This window comes from Hirundo rustica, chromosome 1 (assembly GCF_015227805.2).
Source record: "Hirundo rustica isolate bHirRus1 chromosome 1, bHirRus1.pri.v3, whole genome shotgun sequence".
NCBI classification, from domain to species: Eukaryota; Metazoa; Chordata; class Aves; order Passeriformes; family Hirundinidae; genus Hirundo; species Hirundo rustica.
The window spans coordinates 95,976,619-95,995,338 of NC_053450.1; the positions used below are offsets into that span (position 1 = coordinate 95,976,619).

The 18,720-nt window shown below is 33.8% G+C and overlaps 1 protein-coding gene across 1 annotated transcript in view; it reads left to right on the plus strand.

Annotated features, from left to right (window-relative positions):
• The window catches only part of ATP9B (ATPase phospholipid transporting 9B (putative)), a 154,761-nt gene that overhangs the window by 25,886 nt on the left and 110,155 nt on the right, over positions 1-18,720 (plus strand). Inside the window, exons 4-6 of the mRNA XM_040056904.1 lie at positions 2,634-2,747; positions 6,371-6,479; positions 15,255-15,313. Of these exons, the coding sequence (XP_039912838.1) occupies positions 2,634-2,747; positions 6,371-6,479; positions 15,255-15,313 (282 nt within the window). The remainder of the gene's footprint in view (positions 1-2,633; positions 2,748-6,370; positions 6,480-15,254; positions 15,314-18,720) is intronic.

Consider the following 18,720-nt stretch of genomic DNA (forward strand, 5'->3'; position numbering starts at 1 on the left):
AAGGCATTACAGTTTTGTCTAGTTCATAGTTTTAAAAAAAATGTGTTATTATAATGAAATTTAGCAACAGAGGAACAATTTTTGAAACTTTAGTTAAACCTAAAATGTATTCTACTGTGACATTATAAATTTTAGTATTACACTTTTACTCATATTTTCACAAATCCCATCCAAGAGTCCTGCGTCCCATAGCAGAAACTGAATGTTTTGTACTTTCAAATACAGACATGCTTTGTCTTAAATTTTTTATTTAATCAATCATGCTGATTTATAAGAGTATTGATTCTATTCTTCTGGGCCTCTTTAGTCCAATGACTGGCAGGTGTTTTATAATGCATTTCCTTATTAAAGCAACAAAAAAAATTAATGGCCTTGTAATTAAGACTGATCTCCTGTCAGGAAAATAAAATGTCACTTACTACATGTGGATAAAATATTCTCATAATTATTGGACAAAGCAAATGTTTTCTTCCAAAGTTTAAATTATTAAATACAATGAAATTGGTTAAGCCACATATGCTTTCCTAAAGGTCACAAAATTCATTAAGCATATAGTAAGCCATTGATTATTGCAACTAGAAATCTGCAGTGTAGATTACAAATCATGAACCAGATTCACGTTCCTTAAAGGGATCAGCCGTCGTTTGCAATTCCCTATTGTGAGACAGAATCTTTGTTCTTTTTTGATCTTTTAAAAATCTTGATTTTACCCAATAGCTCAAGTCAGATTTTTAATTTGCTGCCAGTATTTGAAAACTCGATAGTAACTTCAAATTTGAGATCCTAAATGTAAAGCCCAATAGTTGATGAAAATAAAGTGTTTTCAAATATTTAGATATAAATTAAGACTTTTCATTTATTAGAATATTGTGTATCTGTCTTTTTTTAATGCTGCTTAACTAGAAGTAGTTTGTGACAGTCATAAATATTGACTCCAGTGATCTACTCTGATTGAAATCTTCATCATGTGAAATTTTGTGTTCTTTTCTGTGGGTTTTTAAACATTGAGGCTGGTAATGGGTAACATTCAATGATTTCATATCCAAATACAAACTTAAAATAATGCTTAGATTAATAAAATTTTACTTGCTGGCTAAATGAGCTGTAACAATTCCAAAATATCACCCAATTTCTGAACATTCCATAAAATACTTGCTGCTTCTCCCTTTATACCAATCTGTTCAATTTCCATTTACAATTTCATATGCACCTTGATACAGCTGCTTAGGAATTTTGCATGGGTTTCCATAAAACTTGTCTTCTGTGATGGGTGGGTTTTGAAGATACGTCTCCTGAACTTCAAGGCAGTAGTTCTGTTAGTTTTATATAGCTGGAGACTTTTCAATTTGCTTAACTGGACTGAAGTGCTTAGCTTTATATTGAATGAACTCATTTGTCTGCTAGGATTCAAAAGATTTGTAAGAAGGTGCTTTATAACTTCCATCTTCTCCTACAAGTTCTGCACCTCCTAAAGTACTGTCTGGACTTTTCTTTGGCCTGGTGTATCGAGTTTTTGTAAACATTTAAACATACGAGTAGAAATGAGTGTATGAATTTCATCAATATCAACATAAGGTGCAGGTTCAGCCTGAAATACTTTTATTTCAGAAGAAGGTTCTGACCTTTCTGACAACTTCTGATTTCACTTTTTTTACCTTTACAGTTTTATTGGTAAGTCATGAAATAGCTTTCCATCCTCTGAAAAAAACAAAAAAAACCTCTTATGCTTGTAGGCTGTTGAGATAGTCTCTAGCTGAACTGGCAGCTTTGAGGTACCACTACTTTGCTGTGCCTGCCAGAAAGACACTTTGAAATTTCTTGAATATTTTTTCCCTGCACGTAGGTTTTTACATAATAAAGTAATAATGTTGGACTGGTAAGAGCTATAAATATGAGTCAAATATCTTTGATTTTCATGCAGAAGTCATTTCAGTATTAATTGAATTTTAAGATTAAAAGATGGAGACGGTCTCTAAATGTGACTTTTTGATCTGTTATGAATGTTTTATCTTTGAAGTAATTGCTTATTCATTTTCTTAAGTCTCAGTGTTCCAAGTGAAGTCTTTGAAGATTCAAAATTCTATAAAATGAATAATATTCTTGGCATTGTCATTACAACCAAAGCAATCTTGAGAACATGTTCTTGCTAAAGTGGTGCTTTTAATTACCAAAGGAATCTCTGCATCTGTTATTGTTTTGGAGTATGGGACAATGTATTCTGTGACAAGTCTATTGTGGCTTCACTTAAAAGTTGGATAATTAGCTCTGAGTTTAGACCAAATCTTTAATTTAGTAATAAATATATCTTAGTACCTATATTTAAGTCTGCACAGTGATCTTGATACATAGTCCAGTTTTCAAAATACTCAAAATTTAGCAATTGCTTTTTCAGAGTGAAAAGAGGCAATATTATCAAGGCATTTTTCTCAACAAAAATAGCAGTATAATATTAAAATAATATAGTAGTGTGTGATGATATATAATATATTGTGCTGTAATACTGTACTGTAATAATGCCATCTATAATAGAATGACATATAATGCTCTTATATCTCCTATCATGAAAAGGTGGTTTTTATGTATATTATTAGTATAAATTTTAAGACATTTATCTACCTTCTTTTTCATTTTAGGTTTTATATGAACAGTTCAAGTTTTTCTTGAATCTCTATTTTCTCATCGTGTCCTGCTCACAGTTTGTACCAGCACTGAAAATAGGCTACCTGTACACGTACTGGGCTCCTCTGGTAAACAGAAAAATACTATTAACTAAAAGTTTGTGGGTTTTAATGTCAGTAAAAGGTTCATGTCTATGTATATTGGATAAACCTGCAGCTGGTAAACTACAGTGGTCAAAGAACATAACAGAAATAAAATGCTTATTTGAAACTTTTTGTTTGACAGGATTTCCCTTCCACTTGCCTACTATGCCTCTGCCCCATGGGCAAGGTTGTTTTTGTTAACCAGCTGGTGTCAGTGTGTAGTGCTCTGTTCTGCCTGCTGGTCACTCAAGAGTTTAAAAAAACCAACCAGCTAAGAAAGCTCGAGCTACTGGAGAAACTTACTGGGTAACATAGGTCATTTGTGTGTTAAATGTCATTCCATTTATTGCTATTTGGCGACTATTTTATATTTTTAGACTAGGTCATAATTGTGAGCATAAATTTTTTGCATTCCTTCTGTATCAGTTTCAACCTTCTCTCACAAAAATTGCGATAAAATATTTTAAACCATGGATAAATCAGCAGGAAATTGTTCCATGAAAGTAAGTTATTAATTAAACATGCTTCTCCTAATTGATCACCCTGCCAGTTGCTCTGGCTTTCTTTTGATATGTCTTTTTATTATTGAGCTCTCTGCAGTATTTTCTTAGGAAAATGTTCAAACCACTTGCTTCTGACTCAGGTTTTTCCTGTGGTTTGAAAACTGAATTCTCTTCAGAGGAGACCCTTTTGGTAGTCTGCCACATGTATTGCCACGATTTGAAATTATTTTCTTACTTATAACCAGACCATTACCTTTTATTTCATTTTCTTCCCAGTCCCTCTACACTAGGTTTAAAGGCAGCAAGAGCAAATGTCTTATGTTTTAAACTTTTTTTAAAAATTGGTATTTTTCAGTAGCATTTATTCTCAGTAGTATTCAAGAAGAATTGTGACATGCTGACTGCTTGAGTAAAGGTCGTTCTTAACAAGTCAATAGAGTAAATATTCTGGATTGATTTCATTGTTTTAATTGTTGTAACATGTGTCCTTTTAACTATGGATAAATGGAGAGACCATCCTGGGTGTTCTTCCCACCTCTCCTCCCGGACTTTTGCTTCTGCTGCAACAAAAAAACCTACTTTCAAGATAGAAGGCTTGTTCAACAGTAGGATTTTAAATGGATATTTACAAAGTCTTTGTCACTGACGTAAGAAAGGACAGAAGTCAGCCTTGTCTGGACGTTGCTCCCTCTTCACCATGATGTGCTGTGTGCAGAGCTATACATTAGTGGAGTCGTAAGGAAAGAAAACCAGTAAACCCTTACCATCTCAGCCCATTTATGTCCTGCTCAAACAAGGGAGAAAATAATGTATTTTGCAAACACCAGTGACCTATCTGTTCTGTATAAATATTTGTCTTATTCAAAGGTATTTTGAATTATACCTCCCAGATTTCACATACAGCTTGAAAATACCAATATCTCAATATGACTTTTTGCTAAAGTCACTTGATTCTACTTAAATAGCTTTTCTACTAATAATCAACCTCCAGGTAAAAGGCAGCAATTGAATGTTGAATGAGGCTAAGCATCTATGAGGAAAATGCAAAACATTTAAGTCTGATCTGTTGGTCTGCTTTTGCTGCTTGACAGATAAGTTTAGGTTTTTTCGAAGGTCATGTAACTACTGATAAATCTTCAGTAATAATCAGAGAGGAGTAGCTATGACTTGTATTTTCTCTCAAAATTATAAAGGAAAATTGTTTGCCCTGATACATAAAACCAAATTACTAGAAGCTGACTATTGCTAGAACTGTTTGGGGTGGTTTTGATGGTGTTATGTGGATTTTGTGAATTGTTTTCTTAGGGTTTTTTTTGTGGGGTTTTTTTGGGGTGGTTTTTTTTTTTTTGCCTTGTTTTGTTTCAACAGTTTTTTGTACCACAGATACACTTAGATCAATCCCCAAAGTTCTTAAAACAGGACTATTTTGCTAATTTATTTTCAATTGCTCTAGGGAGTGGACTTCTCATTTCCACTTCAGCATACAAAGGTTTTAATGTGTACAGGTTTGATTGTAGGCAGTACACTAAAGATACTTACCTGCCTACAGTTAAAGAAAGATGACAGGTTCCCTTGGTAAACTCGCTTCACAATTTTAGCTCTCCTTCCTTCTCTCAAAGGAAGAATATCAACTTCCTTTGAGCAAATGAGTAAAAAGAGAAGTATATTTCTTAAATTGTTCCTCATAGTCATGGTCAGCTGTACTCAGCTGCTCAGCAAAGGATTGCTAGAGGAAATTCTTGCAAGTAGCACCTTGCATTGTGTGTTTTGATTACTGTCTAGTAACAAAGTGTGTGCAAATGAGAAATAGGTTTGAAGGCACTTCAGGAGTGTGCTTTTTTATGCTGCTTAAATATATTGCCAAAGCTTATGAAAATGCTGCTGTCAGAAAGGGAGAAAATCTGATTTTTCTTTCAATTATGCCCTGGGGAGTAAACAGAGAATGCTTTTTGCATAGGCCATTTTTTGTTCTATGTAGTTCCACTGTATGTGTAGCCAATGTAAACTTGAACAAACAAGTAGTGCTTAACTATAAGGTCAGAGCTGAATAAGCCTTGGAACTTTGGTCTGAAACTGCAAAACAGCCCTAAAATCTGTAGGAGGAATTTAGTCAACACTCTTTTAGGAAAGTTCGACACCTTCACTCCTTTCATATTGCTCAGACCATTAGGGGAAGCTTGGCAAACTGTGGACTCCTGCAAGAGAAATCTAATGGCATAAATTTTTTTCTATAAAGTAATGGTGGTTGTCTGAAGCTAGATAGATAATATAGACTCTTCTTTGTTGATATTTGAATTTCATATCCATCTTATTCATAATGAAAGGTGCTTTTACTGGTGAAAATTTTCTTTCTCTTTCACTGGTGAAGAAAACCTCAAGTGCTGAGTCTAAGCCAGAAGATCTGATCTATTGAGGTTTAGAGAGGAAATTTATGTGCTTCTCCTTGAATTGGTATTCATTTTTTAGCTTACCAGCCTTTCTAGCCAGAGACCATCACAGCGCTGTGCGCACATCTGTGCGCTTCCAGTAGAAGCTGCAGTGGCATTGTCCTGTGAAGGGAGCATTTAGACATTTAGACACTTAGTTTTTCAGAACAAGTCCCCTTTTTCTTTGTCCATATTTGTGATATGTTGCTAAATAACTACATTTAAGATGCAAAATTATTAAACTAGCTATCCATTTATCTTTTTCTGTGTATTAGGAAAAAGGCAATTTTTCAACATTAGAACTGAAGGCTTTTAAAATGTTTTTGGGAAAGCCCTAAAGTTTGTGGACAGTGAGGAAATACGCTTATTGAAACTATAAAGGCTATCTTTAAGTAATCCAAAGTATCTTCCTTTTTTGCATTTTGAAATGCTGTCTAAATTATGTGTATTTGGACAGGTAGTTACTCTAATTATATTCGTACAATGTGAAGTATGATTTTGTTTTTCTTGGACTAAACCAAGATACTATTTTAATTTATTGAAGAAAACACTCAAATCCAAATTAAAAAAAGAAAAGTAAATGTTCTAAGTTCATGTTCTTACTCTGTGTAGCGGTCCTACTTGTCTGTTTCCATTCTAGCACTGAGAATTCTGAACTGTATAATTGTATCTTTAACAGGGATTTGTTTTGACGGTCACAGTGGTACGGGAAGCTGTTGATGAATTTCGACGTTACAAGAGAGACAAAGAAATGAACTCACAGTTGTATAGCAAGCTGACAGTACGAGGTTAGCAACACCATTTCTATAAATCCTTAAAATATTTTGTCTTTTTCATATATATACATTTGCAGGCTTTCAGTTCAAAAAAGTAACTAACAGTTTCAAGCTGAAATACTCAGAATGAAAGTCATATTGAACTAAATAAAGCATGTGATTTCCCTTAGACAAGTATTATTGTTAAATTTGGCCTGTTTAGGAATTTTAATAAATATTTGGTTGTTTGTGAAAGAAAGGTGTATGTATATAATTAGATATATTTTTTAAAAATTCTGCTGTTTAGTACCCTTGCTTCAAAGTGCATTTTATCTCTGAAATTGATGCTGAACAGTAACTCAACAACATTGTCAACTATGTGTCAAGCCTATATAGGAAACAAGGGAGCAGTAAATAATTAAACTAATTAAAATTTCCTAGAGCTTTTCAGATTTGGTGGATATATTTGCACCTAAGAAAAGGAAGGTGTATTTTGAGTCAGCTTCAATATCAAAAATATTAATTTGAATTTTTGCACATAATTTGAAAGCTGTTTGATCATGCAATATCAGGAACAGCTAGTTTTCTTTAGTGAAAGGAGAAATCAGTTATGACGTTTTTTGGACTCAACACCTTTAACAGGTTTTCGTGAAGACTTTTAAGGAAGTGAACCGGTTCAGATGTGAAGTGACGATTCAATTTGGTAGGATATTGTAAATTTCAAACATGGGCATAAGGGAGAACTATGCATTGCTCTTCACTTTTATGTGCTTAGCACTTTTTACTGTTAGATTCAGAACAGAGTGTCCCATAGAAAAGTGCCAAAAAATAATGAATAACCTGTTACCAAATCTAATGAATAACTTTACAATACAACCTTGCCATCAAAAGGTTTTTGGTTTTGTTTTTTTTCTCTGTTAAGGATTTTCCTTGGCATAAAAATTCTAAAAGTGGGAGGTTAAGGGAATGTGAGATTGCACCTCAGGCAGTTAGAGTATATGGCAGACATTGTGCCAAATTTAAACTCTTTTTACTTCTTCCCAACACACATTTCAATGCACTTTTTAGTATATCTTGGTGAATAATTTCAGAAAGTCAGTGGGAAGGGTAACATCACCAGGTCTTGGAACCTTGATTAAAAACTAAACTCATGGAGTAGCTCTGTATAATATTCTCTAATATAAAATGGATGAAAAGCCTGTAATGTAACACAGGTAAGTTCTGTGTGTTTCCATTTTTTTGGAGTAACTGGAAGGTAAACAGTCAACAGTGTCATTAGTGATAGCATAACCTAGAAGCTGAGAGGCATTCATGCTGCTTCCTTGCGGTATAGATACTTGCATTGTTTTCTGGAGTTTCCATACTGAGAGGAGCAGCTGTAGGGAATAATCTCATGTTCTTTCTTTCCTTGTCAGTCTGGAATAGTGTTATCAACTTAGAAGTACAACTGTTGCAATTTGGCATATGGGACAATTGGCATAGCTATAATTTGTTTAACGCAGGGTTGTGCTGCTGGCATCCAGATCTTTTTTATCGTCATTAATACAGTCTGTTCGGAAATGGAATCTTCATGGCTTTTGTTTCGAAGTTGTAGTTTAAACTGCTAGCTGGCCTATTCATTTTTTAGATCTGTTATGGCAGGCCACTGAACACTCACCTTGAAACAGATAGTACAATCCTACCCTATTCAGCAACATTGTTAGTAATCTGAAATTCGTAATTCAGGAAGCACATGTACAGTTTATAGTTACCTTTGGGATATAAATGTCAAGACTGAGATTTGCCTTTTAAGAGCAAAGTTTGGTGTCTTTTGTGTTTCTCTTTTTTAAACTTATGTTTAGAGTTAATAGACATTTAAGCAGCATTTAAGTAGAAGTTTTGGAATTGCAATTTCTTCTTTCTCTGCTCACAAAATGTTTTGTGAGGGTATATGTATTTGAAAAACCCTTCATTTTGTGGCTTCTCCTAGAAGTAAAGAAGTTGTCAATGAAAACTGGGTTTGGTCACCTTAGAGATTTAAAAGTAGTGTACAGTAGTGTATAGGTAAAGCCCAGCGGTTATATCAAGAACTGACACACAGAGAGCAGGGACTTATTAAAAAGAAGTTTTAAAAATGCCCCTTTTTAAAAAAGGGATATTAGCTTTTAACCTGAAAGTGTTTGTCTATTTTGACTTTCAGCTTTTTGTTGTCAGTGCCCTCATGTATTCATACTTGATTTATGTTTTGTTTTTTTGTGTTGTTTGAAGACTGAACTTTTACAGAAGTAAAGATTCAAGATCTCTGCTTACAATGAACTCTGAATCCCATGTTGACAATTATGTGTGATCATTGAACTAATAATGTTTTGAGTAATGACCAATATTAAGAGTGAAAACATTACTGCAGTCACCCCTCAGAACTGTACTACACGTTGCCACAAACCCATATATAAAATGATTAGTGATAAATTGCACTTTTTTCCTAATATAGGGTTCTTCCACAACAAGGTATTCTGAAATGGAGAGATACAATTTTGATACAAAAAAATGGGACTTCTTCCCATGATAATATTAGACCAAAATTTTTTACATGTTTCAGCAGTGTGTAGATTTATCTTATATATGTGTGTAAATTAATAAAGTCAAATGCTACACTTCCATACACTATTTTTAAAAATAACTTTCAATATAATTACCTAATTTTTAATATTGACATTATTCTTCAAGTGGAAAAATTTGGTTAGGCCTACTATACTAAAGTACAGGCTAATACTTTGGAGAAAGAAGGCTTTGTTACTTGTGAATGAACAAACTTGATACTGATTTAATTAAAAGTCTGAAAATTGATACCGCTCTTAAGAGTCACTTTGCAGAGTGGAACTGCACTTTATACTGCTCTAGCATATTTTTTTTCCCTAATGATTTTATGACTTATGCTAGTTTTACAGTCTTTTATTTGAAATATTTATTTTTTCCATTTCAAAGTTAGAGAAACTGACAGATGTTAAGCAGGTTGCCTGTGCTCAAAGTGGACAGTAGAAAAAATTATCAAGGTTCAGTGTTCAGTTTTGATTGATAAAAATGAAAATATAATGAAAATAATTTCTAGTTAGTTGTTTTCCAAATTATGTGTTTACTGAAGGAAAATAAACATATTTGTTGCAATAGAAGTTATTGGGATCTAAATTGTGATTAATTACTTCCATAAAGATAGTGTGGATAGGCTGATTTGTAAACTAAGGGTTTTTTATGCAGTGCAGCCATAGATTAAAACTGGGAAGTGTGTGACTATCTATCAGGCTCAACTTTCTTTTGAAGTCTTCCTTAGTCTTGGGAAATCCTGAACATGTAAAACATGTGAATGCTGTCTTTATGACATGTATTTTGCTAATGTAAGAACTACCAGCTTTTGAAGATAAGGGTATTTGCACTAGTAACTCGTGAAGAATTAGAATTTCTTTCTAGTAATTCAAAAACTTGAATATTTTTATTTGTTGTAATCAGCTTTTTTTTTTTTTTAATAATAATGAGCTGTTGAGAGCAGAAAAATAAAGGGAGAATGGGACATCTCTTGTAAGTGTTATTTATTTGTAGTTGGACAGGTGTATTATTTATGTGTAGTTGACCAGATTAACGTCCATAGGCCAATTCTGATTCATGAGGTATCCACTGATATGCAGTTTCCTATTTGTCATGTAACGTGGAAAAGCTTAGTCACCTCTTGCTGAACTTGTGATACGTAACTTTGCACATTTCAATTTGGTGAACCTGCTAAACATGAAGTTTGAATTGTTTCTATTTTTTCAGCTCCTCATGACAAGTGATAAAACATGCAAATCAGTAAATGCATTGAAGATTTTAAGTGAGCAAGTCAGTTAAGTCTACCTTGTCTCCTGTCTGTCATGTGATTCTATTCCCTTGTTTCCTTGATTATGGTATTGAATATATTACGTTGTTCAGTGTACGAGAAATTCTGCTGTCCTAATCTTATTGAGATGTTTGCTGCAAAATCTGCTTTGCTGCATATGAAAGCCTAAAGATCCTTAACAGGCAGTTTTCAGTCAGCATTCAAGTTTTTTGGAAGGAGGAATTTCTGTTTCAGAGCAGTTCACTTTCATATCCTTTTGTAGAGTAGAAAACTGCAATGGGAAAAAATTTAAACCTGGGCATGTGTGTTTGGGACCTGTTTTTCTTACCTAAAGGACCATTATAAATTTGACACAGTTTCGTCTCTCATGCACTTAAATATGACCAGTTAAGTGCCTATAAAAAACTGCTATTCTGAAGCAGAATCACCTCAAATTTATAAACAGGCTATTATTTATTTCATTAGCCTGTGAAAAGCCAACTGGATAATAAAATTGTAAAGCAATTTTAACTCTTCTTTTCTCCCTTTCCATTCTTTAAGTTGGGAGTTCTGAAGCTTTCCTGATTAGGTTTATCTGTGCAGTATTACTGAAGTTTCCAAGAAAAAAAAGATCAAGAAGAAAATAACTTACTATTATAGTCACAACTACTGGTGGCAGAAGAGGCCTGCATCTGTCACTTTACCACATAATGTTTAGCATGTTGCAGAACTCTCACTTTGCAACCTGCAAAGCAAAAGGAAAATTGAATTTCAGGAGAGATAAGTTAATGAAATAATTCCATCCAGGTTTCAAGTGTGAAAGACTTAGGTCTTGGCTTTATCCTTAAAGGCTGTTAAGGAATGTAACAAAGTTGAAAACATACTTTTAAAAATGTATGAAGTTAAGAAAATCTATATAGCTAGTAATTACTATACAAGAGGAAAAAGTTTGAAACCTAGTATGTTTCTTTTGGAGACCTACAGTGATTTGTTGTTGTTGTTGTGTTAGAATTTCAGCTGTTCGAGAACAAGTTGTCCCTCTGCTTTGAAAAGCCAATACATTAAGAAACCACGCTATATCTGAATCTAGAGGTACAACATTAGGTCTTTATTGCTGTAACATTTCAGACCCCTCTGATGACTTTATTCCTGGTATTCAGACCACTTGGAACAGACAAGTTTTTAAAAAATTATATCAATTTTATCTGATTAGGGAATCAGTACTAACAGCAGAAACAGAATTTGAAATTTTAATGTAAGAAAGAATTTAAAATAGAGGCCAGAAGAGATGAAATATCAAGGGGACTGTTATTTCACATTTTTGTAGCATTGAGGAGATTGGATAAGAAAGAATTTTACCCAAGAGTAGGCAGGACACATAGGAGGGAAGCTAGGAAGCTTTTTTGTAGAGTTTTACAATTGGTGGTTAAAGACTAATCTTGTTTCACTGTGTAAATGGAGTTTGAAAGAACAACCTACAGACAGCACTTACTCTGAAAGATCAGTATCCTCACTTTGGACTCACTGGAACTTTAAGTTTTCTCCCACTGCCTGCCTGCTCTATTCTCCTTCAACTCCCCATTATGTTAGGTGTACTCAAATTATGCTGACAGCTTGGGCTAATAGATACCACGAAGAACTTTCATATGGTCTATACTGCTGTCAGTCAAGAATTTTGTATTTGTGGATTAGAGGCAAGCACTATTACCAATTCCACAAACAGTGCTTCAGACAGTAATAAAGGTGCCATGGGTAAGTTGTAATAACAACTTAGAAACAATTTGAAAACACTGTTTTCAGAGGTGTTTGTTCTTTCAAGAGTGACAGTCAGGTGATGGAGACACTTTTCAATAAAATGAACCATAGTTTATACCCACATTTTGTTTACTTAATTTCCTAATTTTTTTTGTGGGAAGTACTTGTTAGCACGTATGAGATATTTATTAGTTCTTCAAATCATTGCAGTTCATTTAAACTGGCTTTATCTTGGGAGTATAATGACTTACTACAGACACATTTCAGTGCTCCTGTTCTGTGTAATTTTATACATAGCTTTAGGCGAAAGCCTTGCGCCTTGGTGGACTATAAAGTCTGGATGCGCAGCCACTTCTGACAGCTTTGGACTTTTTATTGGTAATTACACAGATGGCGAAGTGTGTTTTGCTGCAGAGATGTTTTCAGAGAAAAAATAGTTTGCAAAAATAATTTATCCAGTGAATAACATTGTGTCTTCTTTTTTTTCCAAATGCATCTTCACTAAGATGTAGTATTGCATTATTTTAATGTTTTCTGAAATGGTATCTAATGAACCTCATTTTTGCTAGCCTAAAATAAGGCATTATGTGTTGACTTTCCAGAATTTTAAGTCACTTTTGTAATTACTGACCCATTTTACCATTTAGTATTTCATGTAATATATCCTGCCATTGAAATTACTTGTAGAATTGTCCTGTATGTATGTAAGGCTTTTTCCTTACATGTATGTACATACATACATCCATGCGTGAGGATGTACAGGATGGTCCAACAAGAAATGTTAGTGTCTAATAAAGAGAGCATTTTGTTCTGTTATACTAAGCCACCTAGAAAGCAGTCTGATAAGGAAAATTTTCAATTCATTAAGTGAAATTCCTGGAGTTGCTAGATTAAGTACAAACAAAGGTGCAGTGTGGGTTCCTCTTGGTGTAGTTGGCACCAAAATCTTTGCTCTATGTCTGCCCTACATCATGTTGCACATGAACATGCTACCTTCTCTTGGCCTAATGTCTCTCAGGCTGTGTCTTTTGGTCTTTACTCATAGGTGCAGTTATGATCTGACTCTGGCAAATCTGATTTAAGCTGATAAAATTTCCAGTAGTTGCATTTGGTTAGTACTTTTGAATAGTTTTGCTCATTCATGGCTTATAGATGGTGTAGATCTGAGACTTGACATAGCTCATACTAGAATTTTTGTGGCTGTTACTGTTATAGTGAAGTGATTGACTGATAAATTGATGAAAATTGTTAGCAGAATAATGGAAAACAATATAGGAAATGCTATCCTTTTACTAAAGCCAACAGACTTAGAAAGCAAAGTAGCATTACAATGTTTCTTCTGGTAATACTATTCACTTCTAATCAAAACTTTGGAATTTTTAAGGAGAATTCACAGGCTTGCACAGGTAAGCAAGTGAAATATGTTGATTTAATGTCAGACTGTTCTTTTAGTGGTTGAGCTTTAGTATTAGTTACTTTAAATGAAGAAAAAAATAAAAGCTTTTTGATACTTTGGCACTAATTTATTTTCCATAGGTATCTTGAAATTCTTGTAGAGAATTGCTGATGCTTTTGCTACAGCTTTTTATACTTTCTGCAGTCTTCTGCTACTTCCCCTCCCCTCACAAATGTATCCACTGAAGATAGAATTTGTCTTATATTTGAGAGCAGAGGACAGAAAGTGCTTCTGGCAACTGAAAAATGGAACTAGTGTAAAAGGTCACTACCAGTACCGAAGTCTGCCTCTCAGAAGTATAACTTTATAGACAGGCCAAATCAGAAAAATTGTGATTTTCCTGACATTACACATTTTAGAAGTGCTAATTTAATGGAAAATGTATTAAATATTAGCTGTATATAACAGGAATACATTTATTATTGACTGAATTAGGCATAGAGGAACTGCTGCTTTTGCATGAAATTTTAAAGGGTAAGTACTCAAAATAATTACTCATAATGTGAATCTTACTGTCTTTTACTAAATGTAAATATAAGGAATTTTGGTCTCTCTTTATTGAGAGTTGTAATGAGAAGGTCTCATGGATTTGCATCCTACCCTAGGTTTTTTTGCTATACTTAGTATAACTGAGATGTGACTATGCAGTGACATATCTGCTACTCATAGTATTTTTGATTAAACTTCAAAGTTTTTGCTGCTCATTCTGTGCTTTTGTGTGTCTTCTGTTCTAGTGCATTCCACCTGTCATTTAGAACCCTAACACCTTACCATGTTTTGACATACTTGCCATCTTATACCTTCTTGGAATAGTGGTAGTATTTCTGTTGAGGGAAGATGATACTTACAGGAGATGTGTTTCAGCTCAGCAGGCTATTCAAATATGTGTGTGTATTTATATCTTATGGGGATTTGGGGGTTTGGTTGTTTTTAACAACTTTAAGCAACTTTATTTTGGAGTTGTAGACCTGGGAACTAGAACTCCTGAATTCCAATGAGATCAGTAACATATTTGGGCAATAGCTTAACCCCTCTGTCTCTGTTTTTCAGTCCATTAAATAAAAATGTTTAAACTTAACAGTCTTACATTAATACCCTACAGAACGTATGAAAATAAAATTGGAAAATGTGCTGTGTATATTTTTGAGTGAGTTGTTCACAGCAGTTACTGAATGGGCAGCCTTAGACATTGAAAAACTTCTATTTCAGCTTTTGATATTTTACTTTTCTAGAATTAAATCTTTAGGCATTTCTTTGACTTCAGAGAGATTTATGTCTTTTCTACTATAACTGCCAACATTTTCAGAGAGTGCCAATTACATCAGGAACTTAAGTGGTCAGGCAAAGTTGCCTGTTGGTAATAGGGCTGTGAATAACAACTCATATGTGCAAGACTGCTACATGACTATAAACCTAACAATTCTTGTCAGACACAGAAGTGCTGTCTAGTAGATGTGAAAGATTCCTTCGTCCAATTTTACAACTCTATTACAGATACTATATCTCAGTCTTGAGCATCTCCCATACGTCTTTTTTCCTCTAATACTTCTACAACAGCTAACTGGTTACAAAACTGGAAATTTTTAACCACTAGGGTATTTATTCAAACAGATAAAATGTATTTATCATTGTGTTCAGCAGACATCTGTTTTGTATAAATTGTAACATTTTCACTTAACAATATCATCTATAAATAACACTGAGATTGTGGGATTTATATTCTTCTTCTTCTTTATTAATGTTGATTACTTTTTTTTTTTTTTTTTTTAAGGTAAAGTGCAAGTTAAGAGTTCAGACATACAAGTTGGAGACCTCATCATAGTGGAAAAGGTTGATACTTTTAAAATATATTTTAGAGACTAAAGATTGTTAACATGCTAATTATCTCCTGAAGAAAAGTGTATCAAGGTACTTATCTGTGAAGTCCTAACTAGCTAGTATTTTAGTTCAAGTCCTATTTGAGAATATTCCAGGAAGTCTGTTTTAGAATTAACTATATTTTAATTGGATGCATATATTTATATTTTATGAATAGGTATATGCTTAAATCAATCTTGTGAAGGGGATAAAACTACATAATTAAATTCCCTGACATGTGCTGTGCTGAATGTTTTAGTATGTCTCCTTACTGATACCTTCCTTCTGTTGGTTGAATCAGTGTTTCTCTGTCTGAAACTTTCAAGGACAATCTTTATTTATGCATGTGTATATAATATATATATATAAATATTTATATATTTATATTATTTTAATATAATAGATATCTAACTATATAATTAAATAATAAGAAAGTTTATATGTTTTTAAATGCACAGAAAGCTTTCCATTTTGTTTGCAGATGGTGAGTGAGAGCTGTGAATTCTTCTTTGCTCTGTATTAACATTATAATAAAGACTGTTGCTTATTTCAGTTGCCTTTCTGGGCTACTAAGAAATTACTGTGTTCTTAGAAGTCAGTTTAAATTTGTCAGAGGTAACTATTTTTTGCTTAGATTAATTCTGGAGAGATGACTCACTTTCTGAGTGCTTGCAACTAATTTCCATCACACTTTGTATTAGAGTGCTGATCCATTGAGATGCTGGAAGGAGGCACCTCAAATTGAAGCTTATATCTATTGAAACTTGGTTTGGAAAACTTCTGTTTCTTTTCTTTCTATTTCTTCTGTAGTTCAAACAAAAAATACACGTATCATTTGGCTTGCTGCTCTCAGCTTAAAATATAAATTTTTTCATGTAGTTTGTGCCACTTCTTGCCTTTTTTCCTGTACTTTTTTGTCTGCTCTGTGTACCTTATAACTTTTTGGGCCCATCTGAGCAGCAGGTACTAGGCTGCACAAGATAGGCACTGGTATGTCTGCCCTTTACATCTGTTTTGCTTTATACCTTGTTGCCTTAGAATGCAGGTGGAATTGGCTTGCACGTGCTTGCTTCTGCCTATTCCAGAACTTCTAGGAGACTGAGATATTTGCTCTGATTTTTATTAGGGAAATTTTTGGCCCTTGAACTCTGAACCTGGAATTAATTATTGTAGAGTGTAGGGAAGACTCTGATGGCTACTTAGGTAGTCTGCCTTCCCTGAAATTCACTGTGATCCATCTGTCTGTTGGATTATACTAGAATTTGGAAAACTGGAGTTACTTTGGGGATCATTCTGACATGCATAAAGTTGGTCATTAGCATCTATTGTAGCAGTATTTGCAGTAGCTTAAAGCTTATATATTGTGAGTACCTGAAGTTTCTAATGAAAAAAAGTAATGTTTAAGGATTTAGAGAAATAATGCTTTTTGATGAAGATTTTAGTCAGGTATTATCAGTAAGATGCATATAATGGTTTGAATATAGTATTTCAGCTTCAAACTCCCTACTGCCCCAACAGAGCTGCCTTTTTTCCTTTTGACCTAGCTGGGAGTACTTTCAGACTAATGAAATTAAATATTTTCTGGTTTTGTTGAGGAGTGTATTTTGTTGGAGCAAGCAGTATTCAATTTCCGAGTATGACTCTTAAGCCAAAGAACCAGTCAGGAGTGAAATGTTCAATTGCTCACTTTAATGGCAGAGAAACAAGTTAACATTGTATTTGACTGGTAGATGCATCAACAGCATTTCTGCAGTGAAATTAACTCACTTGAGCTGAAGATCCATATGTTAACTAGTAACTGCATCACGAATACTAACAACTTAGGTGAAAGGCTGTTCTAGATTTCAACTTTGAATATCCTGTGGTTATTGTCCTTTTGTTAATAGTCGTAATTAATTTCAAAGTATTTCTTAAGAGACTGTAATAGGCTCAAAATAGTTTAATTTCAAGTAATACATCTATTGTCTCAACTGAAAAATTCATATTGTACTATTACTAGGCAGGATAAAGCCTGAACAGATGAAAATATTGCCTAATTTTAAAAGCTGAAAGACATTAATATCTGTTAGCTGAAAAATGGTTACCTGCCTTGAACAGTCATGCTACTTCTGGGTATTCTCCTTGGCTCATGTTAAGATATATTTTCAGTTTCCAGTGAAAGCACAGATATGCGTAGTGTTCCTAAATAAGACAGTTGAAGGGATGAGTTGTTGAATTCAGATATTATTATTTAGACACTATTGGCTGTTTGGAATACATTTTGGAGATGTGAGGCGGGCCTAAAACTCAATAACACATTTAGTTAATAATAATAACTACATATTTATGGGACAACATTCAACAACAACAAAACATAATAGGGATTTAAAGCATGAGAACAGTAATGCTTTTTCTTAAAACCTTGAGAGCTTTTCTTGGAGCTGTAAAGGTACACAATTGTTTTCTTAATTTTGGGTATAAAGTGAGATTAATCCAGTATTTGCAAGGATTGCAGTTAATGCTAACATGCAATATTTCACAGCATGCAAGATCCACAAAGACAACTGGGAAATACCTCTTCTATTTATAACTCAGAAGTGAGCAGGAGTATTTTAGTTAATGGTAAGAATAAATGGTTCATTGCATGAATGAAGAAAGGACAGTAAATGGAAAATTCCAAGGGTCTGTAGCTGTGCACAACTGAGAGAAATTGGAAGACTCACTAGAGAACAGGAAAAGTTTATGCAAATAGCAGTTTCATGAGAATAACAGGAGAAAAATTTAAAAGTAATTTGAAAGCTATGAGAAGAGTATGTTTTAAGTAAATATTGAAGCCTGTGTTGCAGGAAAGTATAGGTATCTTTATGGGCTTTCTTGTTTATCAGTCTGGCTGGTATTTGCCTTGTATTGACCATTGGCTGGCTGTAGTTAGATTTCTAGGACTGATTCTGGAAGTCTGCAAACACTGAGATAAATTGAAGCCCTCCTTTTCTGGAGCTCTAATTCTGCCCAGATTTAAGGAAAACAATGTATTCAAGTATTTTTCATGATTTATATATTCAAATTTCAGTATATGTTAATAAGCATTTCTGGTATCATCTCTATGGTAATTGAGATTGTCATTTTTTTGCTGGTTTCTGAATGCTTGAAGTTGTAGGTGTTGTCATTTTGACTTGTTCTACTTTGATAAATATGACGATTGATATACTGCTGCTGTTTGACTGTGACAATGTACAATAGAATTTAATTTTCTCCACAATGAGACGTTAAAGATTTTTGTAGCATACTTGCCATCTGTTTCTGTGTAGTCAATCTTTTATAGTGACTAGGTATGTATCTGCAGGGCTGTCTTTGCTCTCCAGAGTCAGCAATAATACTGACAATGTTTTTGGTACCTAGTA